Source organism: Neoarius graeffei, chromosome 13 (assembly GCF_027579695.1).
Source record: "Neoarius graeffei isolate fNeoGra1 chromosome 13, fNeoGra1.pri, whole genome shotgun sequence".
NCBI classification, from domain to species: domain Eukaryota; kingdom Metazoa; phylum Chordata; class Actinopteri; order Siluriformes; family Ariidae; genus Neoarius; species Neoarius graeffei.
This window is the reverse complement of record NC_083581.1, coordinates 33,780,304-33,794,212: the sequence shown is the minus strand read 5'-3', so window position 1 is coordinate 33,794,212 and position 13,909 is coordinate 33,780,304. Positions and strand designations below refer to the sequence as shown.

The following is a 13,909-nucleotide window of genomic DNA, read 5'->3' as shown; positions in this document are numbered from 1 at the left end:
TTTCAAGACTTTTTTTTGTTTTAATTTTACTAATTATGGCTTATGAAATTCAGAAATCCAGTTTCTCAAACGATTAGAGTATTTCATTTTGAGTTTGAGTAAAACAGTATAAATACCGTATATATCTCGGTCTAGTTCAGTACACGCAATCACAATCATGGGGAAGACTGCTGACTTGACAGTTACACAGAAAACAATCATCAACACCCTCTACAAGCAGGGTAAGCCACAGAAGGTCCATTGCTGAAAAGGCTGGCTGGAAAAGGTGCGCAAGCAACAACAAGGGATGACCGCAGCCCACTTTTTCATGATCTTGTAATTTTTTGAGATGCACTAGTATAAACAATTGAAAATCTCTCCATCCTGAAGACTTTAAGACTTTCCCCTGATGGAAAATGATGACACTGGAGACTCCTTCCAAAAAATAATAAATAAATGAAACATCTCTTCGCAGAAAGCGTTACCAATAATTACTTGAGTGTTTTATAATATGTTTATGTGCTGCATGCACTATACAAGTCCTTGTGCGTGTTATGGTCCTGTATTATAAAGAGTGCGTTAATGAAAACCTTACAGTCAGAGAAAATTCTGTCCAATGAGAATCGAGAATTCAGCAAACAGTGATATGTTCAGTATGATTCAGTTGTCTGGAATTGGATCTAAATTCCTGTCATCTTGTACCTTCAGCCATTTCCATCTGGACCACTGTGGTGCTCTTCCCTACATGAGTGAGATGGTGGGATATGAGGGACCGATCTACATGACCCACCCCACCAAAGCCATCTGCCCCATCCTGCTGGAGGACTTCCGCAAGATCACGGTGGACAAAAAGGGCGAGACGAACTTCTTCACGTCTCAGATGATCAAAGATTGCATGAAGAAAGTGGTGCCGCTGAATCTACACCAGACCGTTCAGGTGGACGCCAACAAACACTGCCTGACTCATGTTTACGTCCAAATGCGTATAGGGAATATATTTGATTCGTAACACATAGAGAAACATCTTCATATGTTAGTCATTAAAATACTGACTAATACCAACACTGCAAGTGTTAGTGCTACTGAGATCAGTGTTTTGTAAATGTTCTCTCTTACAGGTGGATGATGAGCTCGAGATCAAAGCGTACTATGCAGGACACGTCCTCGGGGCAGCAATGGTGCTAATTAAAGTCGGCTCCGAGTCCGTCGTCTACACAGTGAGCGCTACACACCTGGTTTATAATGTTCTGTTTATTTATTCATGGATGAATCAGCACAGAAGTGAACATCAGAGTCATGTTTGTAGATTATATCTAAACAGGAACAATAGAAGGCCTAAAATAGAACCTTGTGGGACGCCGTATTACACCATTAATGTGAACAAACAAAGCGACTGCGTGTTAAGTAAAATCTTTAGGCACAAACTTGTGTCTAAACAAACCTTGGACCTCGTTTATTAAATTGGATAAGATCAAATTTGTTTGTAAATCGTTTGCAGGAGCATTTACTCAAGTAACCTCGCATTATCACAGATTTCTCAGAGGGTCTTTTTTGCTTGTTTTTTAATTTAAGGTGACTTGCTAATGTTGACCTTGATTGGTTTCAAATTGGCTGATCGATGAGTTGCACGAGATCATTCACAGATTGCGCTGTCAAGTTTAAATCCCATTTATTGTTTTCAATTACACACACACATTTAATGAATAATTTATGAAAATCGGGCATTTTGTTCGGACTTGAAAGAAAACAAGCAAGCCAAAAGAAACCGAAAAATAAAAACAAGTAAGTCTAGACATTCAATTAGGACAGAAGTAATTGTGCCCTATAAAAGAAGGTCTACTTAGTGTGGATGCTTTAACACACGTCATGTTTCAGAAGCGCATTTTTAGATCTCTGTGGGCTTTTCGTTGTATGGAGTTTCGTGGGCGTCACTAAACATGCACTCACCGGCCACTTTAATAGGAACCTGTTCTTGATTCTGAGATTCCTGATCTTGGCTGCAGGAGTGGAACCCAATGTGGTCTTCTGCTGTTGCATGCGGAGATGCTTTTCTGCTCACCACGGTTGTAAAGAGTGATTATATGAGTTGCTATATCCTTCCTGGCAGCTTGAACCAACCTGTCCATTTTCCTCTGACCTCTCTTATCAACAAGGCATTCATTTCCACCCACAGAACTGTCGCTCACTCAATGTTTTTTTGTTTGTCGCACCATTCTGTGTAAACTCTAGAGACTGTGTGTGAAAACCCCAGGAGATCAGCAGGTTCTGAAATACTCAAACCAGTCCATCTGGCTCAAACCAACACCCATGCCACAGTGAAAGTAAAAAAAAAAAAGATATCACAATTTTTCCCATTCTGATGTTTGAAGTGAACGTTAACTGAAGCTCTTGATTTGTATCTGCATGATTTGATGCAGTGTGCTGCTGTCAAGGGATCGGCTGATTAGAGAACTACATAAAACAGACAGCAGGTGGACGGGTGTTCCTAAAAAAGTGGCCAGTGAGTGTCTGTCAGCTGTGCCGTGGATGCACTTCGTAATTTAGAGCCTAAACAAATCAGCATTACCAAAACTTTTTAGTTCAGTTTGGTCTATCAAAACATTTACAGTGTATAACTGTATTAATTATTAATAAATGAGGTCTGGTATGGGCGGCACGGTGGTGTAGTGGTTAGCGCTGTCGCCTCACAGCAAGAAGGTCTGGGTTCGAGCCCCGTGGCCGGCAAGGGCCTTTCTGTGTGGAGTTTGCATGTTCTCCCCGTGTCCGCGTGGGTTTCCTCCGGGTGCTCCGGTTTCCCCCACAGTCCAAAGACATGCAGGTTAGGTTAACTGGTGACTCTAAATTGAGCGTAGGTGTGAATGTGAGTGTGAATGGTTGTCTGTGTCTATGTGTCAGCCCTGTGATGACCTGGCGACTTGTCCAGGGTGTACCCCGCCTTTCACCCATAGTCAGCTGGGATAGGCTCCAGCTTGCCTGCGACCCTGTAGAACAGGATAAAGCGGCTAGAGATAATGAGATGAGAGGTCTGGTATTTTCAAACCTGTCTACGTGAGGAATAAAAGACATTGGGTCGTGCTGTTATAGGAAAGTAATCAGTGATGCGGTGGTGTGATGAATCTTGGATTCACCTCTGATTCAATATGGACTGAAAGCAACTGGGTTCTATACTTCTAAATAACTTTTCCAATATCATCATCAATTATCTGAAACATAGGCAGTGTGTCATATACAGTGTCTTGCAAAAGTATTCATCCCTCTTGGTGTTTGTCCTGTTTTGTCGCAGTACAAGCTGGAATTAAAATGGATTTTTGGAGGGTTAGCACCATTTGATTTACACAACATGCCTACAGCTTTAAAGGTGCACATTGTTGTTTTACTGGGACACAAACAATAATTAATATGGAAAAAAAAACCAGAAATCTGGAGCGTGCATAGGTATTCACCCCCTGCAAGTCTCTTGGGGCATGTCTCCATTAGCTTAGCACATCTAGCCACTGGGATTTTTGCCCATTCCTCAAGGCAGAACTGCTCCAACTCCTTCAAGTTAGATGGGTTGTGTTGGTGTACAGCAATCTTCAAGTTATGCCACAGATTCTCAATTGGATTGAGGTCTGGGCTTTGACTAGGCCATTCCAAGACATTTAAATGTTTCCCTTTAAACTATTCCAGTGTAGCTTTAGCAGAACGTTTAGGATAATTGTCCTGCTGGACCGTGAACCTTCGTCCCAGTCTCAAACCTCTGGCCGACTCAAACAGGTTTTCCTCCAGAATTGCCCTGTATTTAGTGCCATCCATCTTTCCTTCAGTCCTGACCAGCTTTCCTGTACCTGCAGATGAAAAATATCCCCACAGTATGATGCTGCCACCACCATGCTTCACTGTAGGAATGGTGTTCTCTGGGTGTTGGGTTTGTGCCACACATGGCATTTCCCATGATGGCCAAAAATATCAATTTTAGTCTCATTTGACCAGAGAATCTTCTTCCATGTGTTTGGGGAGTCTGCCACATGTTGTTGGGCAAACTCCAAACGTGTTTTCTTAAGCAATGGCTTTTTTTTTTTTCTAGCCATTCTTCCATAAAGCCCCACTCTGTGGAGTGTATGGCTTAAAGTGGTCCGATGGACAGATACTCTCATCTCTGCTGTGGATCTTTGCAGCTCCTTCAGTGTTCTCTTTGGTGTCTTTGTTGCATCTCTGATTAATTCCCTCCTTGCCCAGTCTGTGAGTTTTGGTGGGCGGCCTTCTCTTGTTAGGTTTATAGTGGTGCCATATTCTTTCCATTTTGCTATAATGGATTTAACAGTTGGGCGGCACAGTGGTGTAGTGGTTAGCACTGTCGTCTCACAGCAAGAAGGCTCTGGGTTTGAGCCCATTGGCCAACAGGGCCCTTTCTGTGTGGAGTTTGCATGTTCTCCCCGTGTCCGCGTGGGTTTCCTCCGGGTGCTCCGGTTTCCCCCACAGTCCAAAGACATGCAGGTTAGGTTAACTGGTGACTCTAAATTGACCGTAGGTGTGAATGTGAGTGTGAATGGTTGTCTGTGTCTATGTGTCAGCCCTGTGATGACCTGGAGACTTGTCCAGGGTGTACCCCGCCTCTCGCCCATAGTCAGCTGGGATAGGCTCCAGCTTGCCCGTGACCCTGTACAGGATAAGTGGCTACAGATAATTAATGGATGGATGGATTTAATACTTTATTTTATAATGTGACTCTCTTCGTGCAATAATTTACAATGTGCAATACTTTATAAGATGACTCTCTCTGTACAATACTTTATAATGTGCAATACCTCACTCCATAATGTGAAACAGAACACATACGCCTCAGGACTGTGCACCTTACCCCCCTTACACCCTCACCTTTTTTTTTCCCCCCCTTTTTTCTCTACACACTGTTTGCACTGTTATTGGAATTGCTTTTAATCTCATTGTACATGGGTATAGTGACAAAGGTATTCTATTCTATTCTAATGGTGCTCTGTGGGATATTCAAAGTTTGGGATATTTTTTATAACCCAACCCTGATCTATACTTCTCCACAACTTTGTCTCTGACCTGTTTGGAGGCTCCTTGGTTTTCCTGTTGCTTGCTTAGCAGTGTTGCAGAGTCAGGGTCCTTCCAGAACAGGGTGATTTATACAGACATCATGTGACAGATCATGTGACACTTTGATTGCACACAGGTGGATCTTAATCAACTAATTATGTGACTTATGAAGTGAATTGGTCGGACCAGCTCTTATTTAGGGGTTTCATACGAAAGGGGGTGAATACCTATGCACACTCCAGAGTTCTGTTTTTTCATCTTAATTATTGTTTGTGTCACAATAAAACAAAACAATTTTCACCTTTAAAGTGGTACACTGCAAAAAAAAAAAAATTGAAAACTGAATTTGAGGACAAAAATTACTTAATACTAGTGAAATTATCTTCCTGCATGGAGAGCAAGATAATTTTTTTTTTTTTTTACTTGATAAGACATCTTGTAATGGTTAGCGCTCTGGACTTTGAATCCAGCGATCTGAGTTCATATCTCGGTGGGACCTCGTCCTTTGGGCAGCATGGTGGTGTAGTGGTTAGCACGGCCGCCTCACAGCAAGAAGGTTCCGGGTTCGAGCCCCGTGGCCGGCGAGAGCCTTTCTGTGTGGAGTTTGCATGTTCTCCCCGTGTCTGCGTGGGTTTCCTCCGGGTGCTCCGGTTTCCCCCACAGTCCAAAGACATGCAGTTAGGTTGATGTGGGGCGGCCTTGGGCTGAGGTGCCCTTGAGCAAGGTACCTAATCCCTGACTGCTCCCCGGGTGCTTTGGTGTGGCTGCCCACTGCTCTGGGTGTGTGTGTGGGCGTGTGTTCACTGCTTCAGATGGGTTAAATGCAGAGGATGAATTTCACGGTGCTTGAAGTGTGCATGTGACGAAGTTTTGTTTTGTTTTTTAAATCTTGGAATAAGTTGGTTGCAATCTAGGACTAGGTTTAATCATCTCAGAATTGGTGTCTTGTATTCTTCTAATCGGAAATGCTAGATTGTTTCAACTATTTTCAAGATATTTTCACTTGCTAAGGTATCTTTTTTTCCCCCCAGTGTAGGCATGTTGTGTAAATCAAATGGTGCTAACCCTCCAAAATTCCATTTTAATTCCAGCTTGTAATGTGACAAAACAGGACAAACACCAAGGGGGATGAATACTTTTGCAGGATAGCTGATTATCTGCATGCACTGTTTCCATGATATGATATATGTGCAGTCTTTCTGGCTTTTTAGCCTGTATGTGTTTACACTAAGTGCAAGTTTTAACTTATCTTTATGCAGGGTGATTACAACATGACCCCAGACAGACACTTAGGGTGAGTATTTGGGGGTTTTTTTTATAGCAGGGGAAAATTATAATTTACACCGAATATAAGATTGTAATCATTTTCCCCAGAGCGGCCTGGATTGATAAATGTCGTCCAGATATTCTGATCACTGAGTCGACCTACGCCACTACAATCCGTGACTCGAAGCGCTGCAGAGAGAGAGACTTCTTAAAGAAAGTCCACGAGACCATTGAGAGAGGAGGAAAGGTCAGAACAGCAAAGGAAATATACGAGTAGTCACATGTTGGTCAGTTTATACAATAACGTGCTTTTGCTTTTTTTTTTTTTTAATGATTTGACAGGTCCTCATTCCGGTGTTTGCTTTGGGAAGAGCTCAAGAGCTCTGCATCCTTCTGGAAACGTTCTGGTGAGCACTGAAGCAGTCTGGCTTTATGTCTGAAATCCATCTAACACCCCCCCCATGCACTGTTTTTTATATCTCATCTCATTATCTGTAGCTGCTTTATCCTGTTCTACAGGGTCGCAGGCAAGCTGGAGCCTATCCCAGCTGACTACGGGCGAAAGGCGGGGTACACCCTGGACAAGTCGCCAGGTCATCACAGGGCTGACACATAGACACAGACAACCATTCACACTCACATTCACACCTACGCTCAATTTAGAGTCACCAGTTAACCTAACCTGCATGTCTTTGGACTGTGGGGGAAACCGGAGCACCCGGAGGAAACCCACGCGGACACGGGGAGAACATGCAAACTCCGCACAGAAAGGCCCTCGCCGGCCACGGGGCTCGAACCCAGGACCTTCTTGCTGTGAGGCGACAGCGCTAACCACTACACCACCGTGCCGCCCCCACTGTTTTATATAATAATCATAATTCGCTGTAAATATCTGACCACTAAAGCTAAAGATATTTCTAATCCTCTTAAACAGGGAGAGAATGAATCTGAAAGCCCCCATATACTTCTCCACGGGCCTGACGGAGAAAGCAAACCACTACTACAAACTCTTCATCACATGGACCAATCAGAAGATACGCAAAACCTTCGTGCAGAGGAACATGTTCGAGTTCAAACACATCAAAGCCTTCGATCGCTCCTATGCAGATAATCCTGGACCTATGGTATGATTTTTTTTTTTTTTATTAATATACATTCACTGGTCACTTTATTAGGAACACCCGAATATCCACCTGCTGTCTGTTTGATGCAGTTCTGTCATCAGCCGATCCCTTGGCAGCAGCACGATTTGTAAAATCATGCAGATACAAATCAAGAGCTTCATTAACGTTCACGTCAAACATCAGAATGGGAAAAATTGTGATCTCAAAGTGTGACTTTCTTTCACTGTGGCATGGGTGTTGGTGCTACCCCGATGGACCGGTTTGAGTATTTCAGAACCTGCTGATCTTCTGGGGTTTTCACACACAACAGTCTGTAGAGTTTACACAGAATGGTGCAACAAACAAAAAAAACACTGAGTGAGCGACAGTTCTGTGGGTGGAAACAAACGCCTTGTTGAGAAGAGAGGTCAGAGGGAAATGACCAGATTGGTTCGAGCTGCCAGGAAGGATATAGCAACTCATATAATCACTCTTTACAACCGTGGTGAGCAGAAAAGCATCTCCGCATGCAACAGCAGAAGAGCACATCGGGTTCCACTCCTGCAGCCAAGAACAGGAATCTTAGACTCAAGAACAAGTTCCTATTAAAGTGGCCAGTGAGTGTATGTAGAATGAAAGAGTCTTTGTACTGATCTGTCATTCCGGGTGTGTGTGTTTCAGGTGGTGTTCGCTACTCCAGGGATGTTGCACGCTGGCCAGTCATTACAGATATTCAAGAAATGGGCCGGCAATGAAAAGAACATGGTGAGGGATTATACCACTGATCCAGATCAACATCATAGCAGCATCTGTTTTGTGGAGGTTTTGATGACTCTCTTCATCTAATAAATAGAAATAATTCTGCTTAATGCAGTGCAAGTCAACTTTGACCCATTTCACGTCATGTCTGATTTTGATAAACAACTCATTTTCAGTACCTTAATTTATCAGCACATCAGGGAATATACGCTACCGTTCAAAAGTTTGGGGTCACTTTGAAATGTCCTTATTTTTGAAAGAAAAGCACTGTTCTTTTCAATGAAGATCACTTTAAACTAATCAGAAATCCACTCTATACATTGCTAGGGTGACCATTTCCATAACACTAAAAAGGAGGACATTATTTGGAGGGGGGGTCTGGGGGCCCTCCCCCTGAAAATTTTGTATTTCTTAGATGCAATTTCCTGCATTCTAATCAATTTTAGGGTGAATAATGGCAAATCCCATCTGATTCATAGCCCTCAAATTTTTATGTAAACCACAGTGGCAAGATTGAGAATGGATTATTTTTATGCAAGTCACTCAAGTTTGGTGAAATCAACATCGCAACTTTGTAGGGTTAAAGATTATGATTGTGGGGAAAAAAGAGCAAGGTCAAAGCATTCATAGTATTTATTATAATTCATGTATTAGCTCTTAATTGGCTAGAACACACAGTATTTATATTTATTAAAAACATTGTGGAGTTAACAAACCACTGAAATTAAACTTAAGGTGCTGAGTACCAAAAAGCACAACATTTGTAGATTCTCAAAGAACAAATAGGCAACATAACCAGCAACATTATAAAACGTTTTAAAACAGTATATCATGCTTCAGTCTTTCAGTGTCTTCAGAATTCGTAGGTGTCTTTGTGTGTGTGTGTGTGTGTGTGTGAGCAGCTGGTCTACCGGACAGACTCGTGTTTCCAAGTCCCAGCCAGGGTCAGGGGGGCAGGGCACTAGGCACGCGCCAGGAAGATCATCAAAGGATAGAGCGCAATGCGTTCTAGAACGCAACGCCTCAGTGCGGAGTTCGCATTGCATGCCGAAAAACATCGAGCCATAGACTCTTTATTGTAGATTACTAGTGTGCAGCACAGATCTGCAGTTTCCCTACAAAACGTTATTCTAGAACTCTGCTCTTCCAGTCTGGCAAGTCGATATTATATAATTCCGCTCATCGTCTCTAAAAGGAGGACAAATGTGCGTCCGGCTTGATGCTGCGCCGGACGCCGGACAAGACCTTGAAAAGACGGACGGTCCGGCCTAAAGCCGGACGTCTGGCCACCCTATACATTGCTAATGTGGTAAATGACTATTCTAGCTGCAAATGTCTGGTTTTTGGTGCAATATCTCCATAGGTGTATAGAGGCCCATTTCCAGCAACTCTCACTCCAGTGTTCTAATGGTACAATGTGTTTGCTCATTGCCTCAGAAGGCTAATGGATGATTAGAAAACCCTTGTACAATCATGTTAGCACAGCTGAAAACAGTTGAGCTCTTTAGAGAAGCTATAAAACTGACCTTCCTTTGAGCAGATTGAGTTTCTGGAGCATCACATTTGTGGGGTCGATTAAATGCTCAAAATGGCCAGAAAAATGTCTTGACTATATTTTCTATTCATTTTACAACTTATGGTGGTAAATAAAAGTGTGACTTTTCATGGAAAACACAAAATTGTCTGGGTGACCCCAAACTTTTGAACGGTAGTGTATATTTATTGTTAATATTTACATGGGGAACGTTACAGTGTGTTTATTCAGAGTCCAGTTGCGCACATGCTTGCAACAATTTTCTCCAAGGCCAATTTATATATGCGTGTAGTTCACACCTTCGAGGTTGCCAGATTTTTGAATAGACAAACAGTGAAGAGAGGACTTTATATTATATTTGATGTTTTATTCATTACTTAAAGGAGAACTAAAGGCAAAATATTTTTATTATCGAAATTTGATTTCTCTCATTTTATTAAATATAGGAATGCATTTCTGACAGCTATTTTGTCACTGCTATAGCAAGTTATGAGTGTTTGAAATATGCTATGTAATATATCAATCCATATGTCAACGCAGTGGCCGTAAACGAGATTCGTCGAGACCTGTGCGAGACATCACAGGACAGAAGTAAAACGCGCAGCGGAAATCAAAGTGACCGACGTCTGCCAACTTTGTCAAAAGATGCGTGCGCCCTCTTTCGAATGCTGATGTAATCAAGCCGGAAGTTTTGTTTGTTTTGATAGCAATTAGGAAAGTTTGAAAAAAGTAGGCAGTAATCGTTATTTAAACTCGTTTTTGTCCAATATTTCATTTGGAAAACAGTTTTCAAAATTGCGGCGCTGACACTTGACATTTCGAAGTCTCGCACAAGTCTCGTGAAGATCGCGCGGATAAGCGACGCCTGCCGTGGACCAAACGAACTAAATTCAACACGGCTAAAAACCGAACAGGCCGATAAGTATAATATTTAATTGCAATTAGTTGCCAATATGAATTGCGATATAAGGTTACTAAAACCGAAAACGTAATTGAAGAACACGTTAATTAAGAAAAAAAGCAAGTTTAAAAATGACTTCAGTTCCCCTTTAAGGTATGCTGAACTGCAAGGCATTACTATCCCTTGATATAATCTCACACTGTATTCTGTATCTACTAGGATAGAATAGCTTCAGTGGAGACACATTTTGTGTCTGATTTAAAACGTTTTTCGGCAGGTCATTATGCCAGGGTACTGCGTGCAGGGAACAGTCGGCCACAAGATTCTGAACGGCCAGAAGAAGCTGGAGATGGAGGGAAGAGCCACGGTACGTAATTATCATGATGATCCTCAGAGCTCTGCTTCATGCTTTAGCTGCTGGCATTTCACTTGCTCATGACTCTGCAGCTCCTCGACACGACATTAACACACACACACACACATGTGCACAAATGCAGTGTCTGATCATACTATAACAGTTCCTGATGTGGGTGGAGCACAGAAGCACAGCAGGTGAGAGTTGATGGTTGCACAAAACACTTTATTTTAGCTTTTCAGCTTGCTTTCCAGCTTCCTTTCACTCACGCACTCTCACTCACACATGCGTTGTGGTTGGGGAGAGAGCTCCTTTTCTCTGCTCTCTCTCTTTCTCCTTTTATCCTCCATCCCTGTAACAAAAACACACACATTAATTGACAGCAGGTGAAATGACTTAGCCACTTACCTTCCCCGACGACGCCCTCCATTCACAGACTGCTGCTTGGCCACGCCCCTGCTGCCACGTGTCCCCACCGCCCGACTCAGGCCAGGGAGCCGTCCGGCCTAAAGCTGACCCCCCCCAACGGGACAGGAAGTCTGCCACCACCATCTGCGCCCCCAGCCTGTGGATCACCTCAAACTTAAATGGTACTATCCTTTAACCAACAGGTGATCCGCGCATTGGTATCCTTCATGCGGTGGAGCCACTGGAGGGGTGCGTGGTCCGAACAGAGTGTGAAAGGGTGCCCCAGCAGGTAGTATCGGAGGGTGAGGACCGCCCACTTCATGGCGAGACACTCCTTCTCGATTGTGCTATACCTGCTTTCGCACATCGACAGTTTCCGGCTGATGTACAGCACGGGGTGCTCCTCATCCACCACCTCCTGGGACAAAACAGCCCCCAGCCCTCTGTCTGATGCATCAGTCTACAAAATAAAGGGGAGAGAGAAGTCAGGGGAGTGTAAAAGTGGCCCCCCACACAGTGCAGCTTTTACCTCAGAGAAGGCCTGTTGGCACTGCTCCGTCCACTGGACTGGATCTGGAGCCCCCTTTTTAGTGAGATCGGTTAGCGGGCTGGTGACGTCCAAATAATTAGGTAGAAACCTACGATAATAGTCAGCCAGCCCCAAGAACCATCTCACCTCCTTTTTGGTCTTGGGCCTCGGGCAGGCCACAATCGCTGCGGTCTTGTTAATTTAGGGACGCACCTGCCCATGGCCCAAGTGAAACCCCAGATGCCATACTTCCACCCGCCCAATCGCAAACTTTTTCGGGTTAGCTGTGAGGCCCGCTCACCTCAGCGACTTTAGAACGGCCCTCAGGTGTTCCAAGTGCCGCGGCCAATCATGGCTGTAAATTATGATGTTGTCTAGATAGGCAGCCGTGTAGGCAGCGTGAGGGCGGAGGACCCTGTCCATAAGCCGCTGGAACATAGCGGGCGCCCCAAACAACCCAAAAGGGAGCGTGACACATTGGTGTAATCCAAACGGTGTGGAAAAGGCCGTTTTTTCTCGGGATAGAGGAGTCAAGGGGATCTGCCAATATCCCTTTGTTAGATCCAGTGTCGAATAAAAGCGAGCAGCGCCTAACAGATTAAGCAACTCATCAATGCGAGGCATTGGGTATGCGTCAAATTTAGACACCGCATTGACCTTTTTATAGTCCACACAGAACCAGACTGACCCGTCGGTCTTGGGAACCAGGACCACTGGGCTGCTCCAGTCACTGTGGGACTCCGATTATGCCCATTTTGAGCATGGCTTTGAGTTTGTCCCGAACCACCTTTTTCTTGTGTTCGGGCACTCGGTAAGGGCGGCTACACACTACCACCCCTGGGGGCGTTTCAATGTGGTGTTCTATGAGGTGGGTACGACCAAGAAGGGGCGAGAACACGTCGGAAAATTCCTTCTGCAACTTGGCTACCTCCGTGAGTTGGGCCGGTGAGAGGTATTCTCCACAAGGGATCGGAGTGGTCCGAGATGTTATCTTTTTTTACCTCCGGCCCCAGCTCCGCCTTCTCTGGGACTACCAACGCCACGGGGACCCCCTCATTCCAGCGTTTTAAAAGGTTGAGGTGGTAGATTTGCAGTGCCCCACCCCTATCCATTCGCTTCACCTCATAGTCGACATCCCCGACTCGCCGTGTGACCTCGAAGGGCCCTTGCCACTTGGCGACTAATTTAGAACTTGACGTGGGCAGTAATACGAGCACTTTGTCTCCCGGCGTGAACTCTCTAAGGCGTGTGCCCCTGTCATACAGATGGCTTTGATGTTCTTGTGCCTGCTGCAAATTCTCCTGGGTTAGGTGTGTGAGGGTGTGGAGTTTTGCACGCAGGTCAAGAACGTACTGGATTTCATTTTTACTAGGTGAAGGTCCCACCTCCCAATTTTCCCGTAGAACGTCCAGAATGCCACGCGGCTTACGCCCATGGAATAATTCAAAGGGAGAAAACCCCGTGGAGGCTTGCGGGATCTCTCGTACTGCGAATAACAGGGGTTCGAGCCATTTATCCCAATCACGCGCATCTTCACTTACGAATTTCTGGATTATGTTTTTGAGTGTTTGGTTAAATCGCTCTACTAAGCCTTCTGTTTGTGGGTGATCGTTACTGGTGCGGATAGACTTAATCCCCAGTAACCCATACAGCTCGCGCAGTGTGCGTGACATAAACAAAGTGCCTTGGTCTGTCAGGATTTCTTTCGGAATCCCGACCCAGGAGATAAAGCGGAAGAGTGCTTCCGCAATACTGCGTGCTGAGATATTGCGGAGACGCACTGCTTCCAGATATCGCGTTGCATAGTCCACTAGAACTAAAATAAAGCGATATTCCCATGCTGACCGATCTAATGCCCCAACGAGATCCATCCCAATTCGCTCAAACGGGGTCTCAATTAGAGGAAGAGGGCGCAAAGGCGCTTTTGGAGTGGCCGCGGGATTTACTAATTGCCATTCACGGCATGCCGCACACCACTGACGGACATCCCCGTGAATCCCTGGCCAATAGAACCATTATTCGGACTAGTGTT

At 44.5% G+C, this 13,909-nt stretch overlaps 1 protein-coding gene across 1 annotated transcript in view; it reads left to right on the top strand.

Annotated features, from left to right (window-relative positions):
• ints11 (integrator complex subunit 11) overlaps positions 1-13,909 on the top strand; it is a 41,219-nt gene that overhangs the window by 6,281 nt on the left and 21,029 nt on the right. Inside the window, exons 4-11 of the mRNA XM_060937605.1 lie at positions 688-916; positions 1,098-1,196; positions 6,282-6,316; positions 6,397-6,535; positions 6,631-6,695; positions 7,223-7,412; positions 8,073-8,156; positions 10,863-10,952. Coding sequence (XP_060793588.1) covers positions 688-916; positions 1,098-1,196; positions 6,282-6,316; positions 6,397-6,535; positions 6,631-6,695; positions 7,223-7,412; positions 8,073-8,156; positions 10,863-10,952 — 931 coding nt within the window. The remainder of the gene's footprint in view (positions 1-687; positions 917-1,097; positions 1,197-6,281; positions 6,317-6,396; positions 6,536-6,630; positions 6,696-7,222; positions 7,413-8,072; positions 8,157-10,862; positions 10,953-13,909) is intronic.